Source organism: Aedes albopictus, unplaced genomic scaffold, assembly GCF_035046485.1.
Source record: "Aedes albopictus strain Foshan unplaced genomic scaffold, AalbF5 HiC_scaffold_791, whole genome shotgun sequence".
NCBI lineage: Eukaryota > Metazoa > Arthropoda > Insecta > Diptera > Culicidae > Aedes > Aedes albopictus.
In genome coordinates this window covers 7,904-17,101 of record NW_026917633.1, presented here as the reverse complement: position 1 = coordinate 17,101, position 9,198 = coordinate 7,904, and the positions used below count along the sequence as shown (strand labels likewise).

General features: G+C 54.2%; 2 protein-coding genes across 2 annotated transcripts; both read left to right on the top strand.

Moving 5' to 3' along the window:
* The first annotated feature begins 2,114 nt into the window (after positions 1-2,114).
* LOC115261255 (histone H2B-like) lies at positions 2,115-2,728 on the top strand. Its single transcript, XM_062844050.1, has one exon. The coding sequence runs from the start codon at positions 2,326-2,328 to the stop codon at positions 2,710-2,712; it is 387 nt and encodes a 128-aa protein (XP_062700034.1). The 5' UTR covers positions 2,115-2,325; the 3' UTR covers positions 2,713-2,728.
* Positions 2,729-5,374: 2,646 nt separating this feature from the next.
* On the top strand, positions 5,375-6,094 carry LOC109621523 (histone H1-like). Its single transcript, XM_020075569.3, has one exon. The coding sequence runs from the start codon at positions 5,375-5,377 to the stop codon at positions 6,092-6,094; it is 720 nt and encodes a 239-aa protein (XP_019931128.3).
* Positions 6,095-9,198: the final 3,104 nt, after the last annotated feature.

Sequence of the window (9,198 nt, the reverse complement as noted above, 5' to 3'; positions counted from 1 at the left end):
GGGTCCCTTGGTCGCTGTTCAACACTACAAGATCATGGTCCACAACAAATTCGAGAATCGTCTTCCCCCTCCCGTCGTTCCTTTTTGAACCCCATGCCTCGTGATGGGCATTGGTGTCCCCCATAATCACCAAAGGGTAATTACTTGCTTCCACTATTAGTCTTAGGATGTTTTCCACTTCTTGGTCCCCCACCCCCCCTGGAGGGATGTATAGCGAAACAAGAGTGGCTTCGCACGGATATTTGATGGTTGCAGCTACTGCTGGTACACATGGATCCAAGTCTACTGGGACTGGATCAAAGCACTTCCGGACTGCGAGAGCAATCCCACGCGCTTGACTGTTTACTGGGTCTACACGGTTAAACCAGGCGTATTCTTCCTTGAGGAAGCGCCCGAGAAAGTCATTGTCACTGTTCCTAGTCTCCTGTAGTGCAATAGCTACAGGAGGATTGTCACTCACTAACAACAAAAGTTCGTCTTGACGACGTCTCAGACCGTTAATGTTCCACTGAATTGCTAGTCTTGGGGGGCTACTGTTTTGTACACTATCACTTCGTTCACTTCCGTTTTGGTGGCTGTATCGAGCCATTGTTGGGCCGTTGTTGGAACGACAAACCTACCGCACCGTCCATAGCTCCCGTGGATTCGTAATTGCTGCCTGACATAACTTCCGACTCGTTTCCGTTTACGCTCCTTTTGTAGGGAGGGGAAATCTCACCGGAACCTCCTTGTTGCTTCCGTTTTGCCAACTTGTTCGCTTTGTCGGTGTCCTCTGCTTCCATTTCCGAATCTGTTGCCTTCAGGATTTGCACCGTTCGCTCCTTCTTACTCCGCTTGTGCTTCTTTGCCGACAATTCTTCGATGACCTTCCGAAGTTTCGCCAGCTCCTGTTCCACTGCTTTCAACCGGTCCACTTCAGCCCTCAGGAGCTGGATTTCCCGGTCCTTCTCGTCTTGTTTCAGCCGCTGTTGTGCCCCGGATACTCCTGCATAGGATTTTTCACCATGGATCCTGTCGTACTCTTTCTTCGCCTCCATGAACGACACGCCTGTGTTCACTTTGATCTTGACGATTTCTTCCTCCTTTTGGTACACCTTGCACTTTTTGCTGGTTGACGGATGTGCTCCCCCGCAATGCAGACATTTTGGCGGTTCCGCACAGCCGACTTCAACGTTGATTGGGTGGTTCTGCGCACAGTTCCGGCATCGTTCCTGACCCTGACATCTCACCTTTGTGTGGCCGTAGTCGAAGCATTTGTAGCAGACCATCGGCGACGGATAATAGACGCGTGTTGGCTCACAAATCGCCCCGAAATAAATCCGCGGCGGAATCACTGTCCCACTAATCGTTAGAATGAGAGTAGGGGTATTTACTCTTACCTGGCCATCCTGTCGAGTTATGCGGTGAACCTTTGTTACGCCCTGGCTTTGAAGCTCCTTTTCCAGCAGCTCGGTACTCATGTTGATCGCATCTGAGCTGCTGACCAAGCATTTGACGAAGTTCATCGTCGGATGCAACTCCACTACCACCTTCGTACCATCCATTAGCTCAGTCAGCTTCAGCAGACCCTTCGCCTTCGCTTCACTCCGCACTTTCAAAACGTACTTGGTACCCCGATTTTCTGTGTACGCTTCATCCAATTTGCCGCCCGCCGCATGTTCCAGCGACCGACCGACGACAAACGGGTTTTCCGGGAACTTTCCTCCGTCTTTGGGAACCATCGACAACACTACCAACTGACCATGATTTCCCTTTGGGTCCAACCACTCCGGAAGTCTTCTTGCATTCCCATCACCCCCCCACGGAGGAGCAGCTCTGGCTGCTGCCATGGCCCTCGGGCCAACACTGCCCACTCTTTCCCACCAGTCACTGAAAGGTTTTACTCCCACACTACCGACCAACGCTAGTCACTTTCCACTGCTCCGAAATCCCACTCACAACACAGAAGCCTTCGCCTTAAGGCTCTGCCACGCGTCGATGAAAAAACTCAACACGAAAGAAAGGTCCTTTTTCCTTGAGTCACTACTCCCAACCGTACTGCAGAGGCAATTAAAAGTCCCCACTAGAAAAACACGTTCGAACACGTTGAAAGTTCACGCAAAACTGATCTGATGGCAGGGCCGACGGTGTCGAGCGCTTTTGTACTGGCGTAACGCTGCGCTGCACCAATACTGGGACGGCACGAACGAGACGGACTGGTACGACGTGCGAGCCAAAGGGGCGGAGCTTCGCTTGCTATTCGATCGGCACAAAAGCGGAGCCCCTGCCGGCTGGTAGGCATCACTTTGCCCGCGTATCCCAGCCGAAGCAATCGAAGCTCGAAACATGGCACCACCGAAAGCAAGCGGAAAGGCCACCAAGAAGTCGCCCGCCGCCGGCAAGGCCCAGAAGAACATCGTCAAGGGCGAAAAGAAGAAGAAGAAGCCACGCCGAAAGGAAAGCTACGCTATCTACATCTACAAGGTGCTGAAACAAGTCCACCCGGACACCGGTGTCTCGTCGAAGGCTATGAGCATCATGAACAGCTTCGTCAACGACATCTTCGAACGGATCGCCGCCGAAGCCTCCCGGTTGGCGCACTACAACAAGCGGTCGACGATCACCTCCCGGGAAATTCAAACCGCCGTCCGGTTGCTGCTCCCCGGCGAGTTGGCCAAGCATGCCGTTTCCGAGGGGACCAAGGCCGTCACCAAGTACACAAGCTCGAAGTAGACGAGACATCGATCCCCGCACCGCGAAAAAGGCCCTTTTCAGGGCCACTGCAACCCTCCCGCGTAAGAGTTGATTCCGAAATATAGTTCCAATAAGTGGGGGCAAACTTTCCCATCTTTCGTTACTAGCTGGCTGATGTGTTACTTTCCAAATTAGTATACTTCTTCTGTTAGCAGTTCGGAAGTATACACTATAGCACTTTTAGTTGTTGCTCGCTCCGTCAGTACAGCTCGGTTATCTAATGAAACTGCTACTTCTCGTTATGATTTCACACGTTTCCGAATACTAGGCAGATTATTCTGGGGCTGTTTCTACGCTCGATTTCCAGCAAAAGGCATTGGGCGCGGTTTGAACTGTAAGCTTTTGCAGGTTAGTCCCGGACAGTGCTCGCTCTGCCAGTACAGCTCGGTTATCTAATGAAACTGCTACCTCTCGTTATGATTTCACACGTTTCCGAATACTAGGCAGATTATTCTGGGGCTGTTTCTACGCTCGTTTTCCAGCAAAAGGCATTGGGCGCGGTTTGAACTGTAAGCTTTTGCAGGTTAGTCCCGGACACGTGCCAGGGCTCAGGCTCGAGCCTGGTAGGCTGTGGAGTGAGTAGTAGGTGTCACAAACCGGCGGTTTGCACTACAGCGCACTAGGCCATTGTGATGTGTTACTTTCCAAATTAGTATATTCTTCTTCTAGCGTTCGAAAATGGGGAATCTCGAAGCGTCTCCTACAAAATCTGTGTTTATCCTATGTGCCATCAAAGTCTCGAAAATGACCAATTTTGAGTTGTGCCCGTATTGCAGGAAACCGACGAAATATGTTTCCCAGTTGCTGTTGGGCAAGAGAGTGCCTGCCACACGGCTAGAGAGAACATGCGGGAGTATAGCATCCGTCTGGTGTGCAGAGGAATGACACTATCGACCAACACTGGGGCTGTTTCTTCGCTCGTTTTCCCGGACACGTGCCAGGGCTCAGGGTGGCAGCTTAGTTCGTTTGCTCGAGCCTGGTAGGCTGTGGAGAGTAAGTAGTAGGTGTCACGTATCGGCGGTTTGTACAGCAGCGCACTAGGGCATTGCGGTGTGTTACTTTCCAAATTGGTGTGGACCACTGCACGAATTTATTCTGGCCTGCTTACTCTCACACGAAATTTGACGTTTGAGAGGTGCCGACACCGCTCAAACGTCAAATTTCGTGTGACAGTAAGCAGGCCAGAATAAATTCGTGCAGTGGACCGTATTAGTCCATATTCTGCATCTTCTTCTTCTTCTTCTTCTTCTTCTTCTTCTTCTTCGTCTTCGTGGCTTTATGTTCCGAATAAGCGTTTGAAAATGGGGAATCTCGAAGCGTCTCCTGTAAAATCTATGTTTAGCCTTTGTGCCATCAAAATCTCGAAAATGACCAATTTTGAGTTGTGCCCCTATTGCAGGAAACCGACGAAATATCGAACTCCCGGAGCATGGAACCCGAGCATGGATGCCGCTGCCGAGGTGAGAAATGTACCCATCTAGTGTAAATGCAGTCTGCCGACAGTGGAGAAGGGTGCTTCGGGGTGGCGGATGTTCCCAAGCGGCAAGTTGTGTTGCAATCGCTCGGCCCTTAGCTGGCCCGGCACTGCAAGCCTGCCACATTTCGAACAGCGAAAATCGGTACTTTCCGCGCACTAGGGCATTGTGTTGTGTTACTTTCCCAATATGGTATCTTCGTGGCTCTACGTCACCCGTTTCCCTTCGACTTGGTGTTATTTGAGCACCTTGGTTGCAGGGCTTTCTTTGCCTGCATGAATGCATGCATGCATTTGTATACAAAATGCTACACACAGTATAACCCAGGGAAGTCGAGAAAAGTTCCGGTAGCCGGAGCGGGAATCGAACCCGCCGTCTCGAACCTTTGGCGATCCAAAGGTAACTGGAGACCGGAGGATTGATGCCCCTGCAGAAAGTGGCCGCTGCAGCTGGTGCGGCGCGCGATCCAGACAGTACGCGCATCACCCGTGATCGCCAGCCGGAAAATGGGTACGGGAAAATGTCATTCCAAAACCCGTTTCCGCACATTTTCCGGTCGGTGGAAAGCGTGTACACCACGGCTGAACTGAGGGGCCGGTGGGCCCTCGTTAGGATCCGTTGCATCCCGCAGCCAGTTTCGGCCACCGCAGGGTGCTGTTACGAACAGCCGCGAAACCAGCCGGCCACCAACCGGAAGCTGCCCGCGCTGGTCTGGCCCGTTCGAAGCAACTGTCGTGGTGCCCGAATGCACGCATTGGCAGGCAGGCATTGTTTCAGTGGCAACTATTGATTGTTTTCCCGAGCGAAGCTACACCAGAAGACGCACCGGAACCGTTACGTTAGGGTTCCGCCGTGCCCCGCCGGGTGCCAGCACGGTACGGCAGGGGCGAACTGCTAGCAAGATTCAAATACTTGCCCGGAAGACAGTCGAAACCGTCGATTGTTGACCGTAGGTGAGGGAAAATTGCCCGACGGCAAGCGCTGTTGCCCTAGATCTGTGCACCATTTCGCGAACAACTCGTTCGATGCATCCCTAACCCAGACATCAGATTCGAGCCGCGGGGCTGCTGTCTGGTGTGTTCTCATTCCACTCTGTTCGTTCGTGTGCGCCGACTGCTCTCCACAGCTCCACAGCTCCACACAACAGTACCAGTGCCGAGATCGAGATGTCTGCCGAAGTTGCCGCTGAAACCGGTGCCGCCGCCGCTGCTGCTGCTACTGCCCCGCCGCCCGCCTCCAAGGCGAAGAAGCCGAGGACCCCCAAGGGAGAGGGCAAACCGAAGGCCCATCCGCCGGTGAACGAGATGGTAGTTGCTGCTATCCGAACCCTGAAGGAGCGCAACGGGTCCTCCCTGCAGGCCATCAAGAAGTACATTGCAGCCAACTACAAATGCGATGTCACCAAGCTGGCCCGGTTCGTCAAGAAGGCCCTGAAGAACGGCGTCGAGAAGGGCACGTTGGTCCAAACCAAGGGTACCGGCGCGTCCGGATCGTTCAAGCTGAAGGCCGAGGCGAGGAAAACCACCGGCGAGAAGAAGAAGAAGAAGCAACCGAAGACGGCCGCCGATGGGAAGAAACGCGAAAAGGGCGCCAAACGGGAGCAGCAGCAGCAGCAAAAGCAGAAGAAGACGACGGCGGCGGCGGCAAAGAAACCGTCCGGCGAGGGGAAAGCCAAGAAGCCAGCCGCGGCGAAGAAAACCATGACCGCCACCACCACCAAGAAGCAGAAGAACTCCGGTAGCGTGAAACAGGCCGCTGCCCCGAAGCAGAAGGCCACCAAACCTTCCAAGACCGCTGCGACGAAGCCAAAGGCCCCGAAACCGAAGAAGGCTGCCCCGGCGGCTAAGGCGGCCTCGCCCAGGAAGAAGACCGCTGCCAGGAAGTAAGCGCACCACCGATCCCGAGTACCCGATTTCAGACAATCAGTCCTTTTCAGGACTACCGAATCAGATTTCACCCAAGAGTTACGATACCCGGAGTGTTTCTCATTCCCTCGTTTCCCCCCCTTTTCCACAAGAAACTTCTTGAGCGAATTTTCTACGGTGACTGCCGGTTTCCTCGAAACTGCCGCACTGCGATCGGAGAAAAGACGGTTTCTAGAGCGATTCAGGCAAGGAATTTCCCAATGCATCAAGATAGGCTGAGAAATGTCGTCTGATCTGCAAACCGCCCGTTTTGAATGTTTCCAAGCTGGATGCATCGCGAGCGAAAAGTCGTTTCGGTAAGCCGGGCGCATCTCCCGATGCGCCCCCCGCCGTCCGGGGTGGTCTTGCGCCAGAAACCAGCCAAACATCGACTACTATTATGGTAGTGTGAGTGGTTCCAAAGCGGTGCGAGCGGCACGCAGCTGCTCGGTTTCCTCCGCAACGTAAAACAACGGGGTAGCAAAATGCAGAGCTCTTACACTTGTGCATAGGGGGATCGATCAAAATTTAATCCTGTTCCAACTCTTTCGCGGATCGCTTCCTGGTGGCCCTGAAAAGGGCCGTTTGAAATTGAAATGGGGGGAGATTTAGCCGCAGAGAGACACGTTTACCCTCCGAAACCGTACAGGGTGCGTCCCTGGCGCTTCAGAGCGTACACAACGTCCATGGCGGTGACGGTTTTGCGCTTGGCGTGCTCGGTGTACGTGACGGCATCACGGATAACGTTTTCCAGGAAGACCTTCAGCACACCGCGGGTCTCTTCGTAGATAAGCCCGGAGATGCGCTTGACTCCGCCGCGACGAGCCAGACGACGGATGGCGGGCTTGGTGATGCCCTGGATGTTATCACGCAACACCTTGCGGTGACGTTTGGCGCCTCCCTTTCCGAGTCCTTTGCCGCCCTTGCCACGGCCGGTCATTTTGCGATTAGCGAGTGCGAGGTTGAGCCACGAGTGAGTGAGTGAGTGCTTGGAGAGTGCGTCCGCGCTCGGCAACGGTTGTTGTGGAACTGATGCCCGCACCGCTCACAGTTGGTCGGTTTTATGACGCGTGTGTGCCGTTTCTGCCGGCTTGTGATTGGCTGGCCGGCGACAATGCGACGCGCATAAAACCAACCGGCAGCCCGGGCCTCCGGCCTCATTCTGTCGCGTGCGTTCGGTCGGATTGGACGTGTTTCGACAATTTTCGTGCTACCATGGCTCGCACCAAGCAAACTGCCCGCAAGTCCACCGGAGGGAAAGCGCCTCGTAAGCAGCTGGCCACCAAGGCCGCCCGCAAGAGCGCCCCCGCCACCGGAGGCGTCAAGAAGCCCCATCGTTATCGGCCGGGAACGGTCGCTCTGCGTGAGATCCGCCGGTACCAGAAGTCGACGGAGCTGCTGATCCGCAAGCTCCCATTCCAGCGTCTGGTCCGTGAAATCGCCCAGGACTTCAAGACCGACCTGCGCTTCCAGAGCTCGGCCGTCATGGCCCTGCAGGAGGCGAGCGAGGCCTACCTGGTCGGCCTGTTCGAGGATACCAACCTGTGCGCTATCCACGCCAAGCGAGTCACTATCATGCCCAAGGATATCCAGCTGGCTCGACGCATCCGGGGCGAGCGCGCCTAAATTGGAGGACGCGCCAGCAAGTTCTCGTCCCCTTTTACAAACGGCCCTTTTCAGGGCCACCGAAATCGTTCCACGGAAGAGTTAACACGAATATCCTAGACTAGATTGTCGGACAGAATTAGCCTCATGTGATAAACGGCGCTCGGTCTGCCAGACGACGACGGAACGGTCAGCTTTATTACGTCAATGTCAATGTCAATGTCGGCGTGGAAGTGTGTTTTCAGGTAGCTTATGCCAATTTATTAGCAATCGAATCCGACCACATCGCGGCCTATCTTGATGCACGTGCCTGAATCGCGCGAGAAATTCGTTTTCTTTGATCGCAGTACGCAGTTGCGTACCGAAGAAATGACAATTCAAGTAAGTGGCACTGTTAGGAAGTTTCTGCCAGGAATCGGTCAAGACATTTCTCGAGCGATTTCATTTAAACACGAAACTGGGCTTTAGCAGCCAAACGATACTCAGCAAAACTATCATCCGACAGAATGTTGTCACCAACGGCGCTCGGTCTGCCAGACGGCGACGGAACGGTCAGCTTTATTACGTCAATGTCGAATGTCGGCGTGGAAGTGTGTGTTTCAGGTAGCTTATGCCAATTTATTAGCAATCGAATCCGACCACATCGCGGCCTATCGTGATGCACGTGCCTGAATTGCCCGAGAAATTCGTTTTCTTTGATCGCAGTACGCAGTTGCGTACCGAAGAAATGACAATTCAAGTGGCACTGTTAGGAATCGGTCAAGACATTTCTCGAGCGATTTCATTTAAACACGAAACTGGGCTTTAGCAACCAAACGATACTCAGCAAAACTATCATCGACAGAATGTTGTCACCAACTCCTCTATCGAACAATGTGTGGGCTAACAGAACATGTCTCGAAACAACTCTCCAGCGGGGCGAATGGGATATGGTCGTCCTGAAAAGGACGGTTTTGATGTTGGGTCGACACGCGAGGACGCGAGCGGAATGCTGCCCAGCCTATGCCGTCGTCTTCTTCTCGGTCTTCTTGGGCAGCAGAACGGCCTGGATGTTCGGCAGGACACCGCCCTGGGCGATGGTCACGCCGGACAGCAGTTTGTTCAGCTCTTCGTCGTTGCGGATGGCCAACTGCAGATGACGGGGGATGATTCTGGTTTTCTTGTTGTCACGGGCAGCGTTTCCCGCCAACTCGAGCACCTCCGCAGCCAGATACTCCATGACGGCCGCCAGGTAGACTGGGGCCCCGGCACCGACCCGCTCGGCATAGTTGCCCTTCCGGAGCAGGCGGTGGATGCGACCGACCGGGAACTGCAATCCAGCACGGCTGGAACGGGACTTTGCCTTCACCCTCGCTTTGCCTCCTTTGCCACGGCCAGACATTGTGTGCGTGCGTGCGTGCGTGTATCTGCCTCTATACTGATGGCAGGGCCGACGGTGTCGAGCGCTTTTGTACTGGCGTAACGCTGCGCTGCACCAATAC

Excerpts from the sequence above, each read along its gene's own strand:
- LOC115261255 (XM_062844050.1), top strand. The coding sequence starts at position 2,326 with ATGGCACCACCGAAAGCAAGCGGAAAGGCCACCAAGAAGTCGCCCGCC.
- LOC109621523 (XM_020075569.3), top strand. The coding sequence starts at position 5,375 with ATGTCTGCCGAAGTTGCCGCTGAAACCGGTGCCGCCGCCGCTGCTGCT.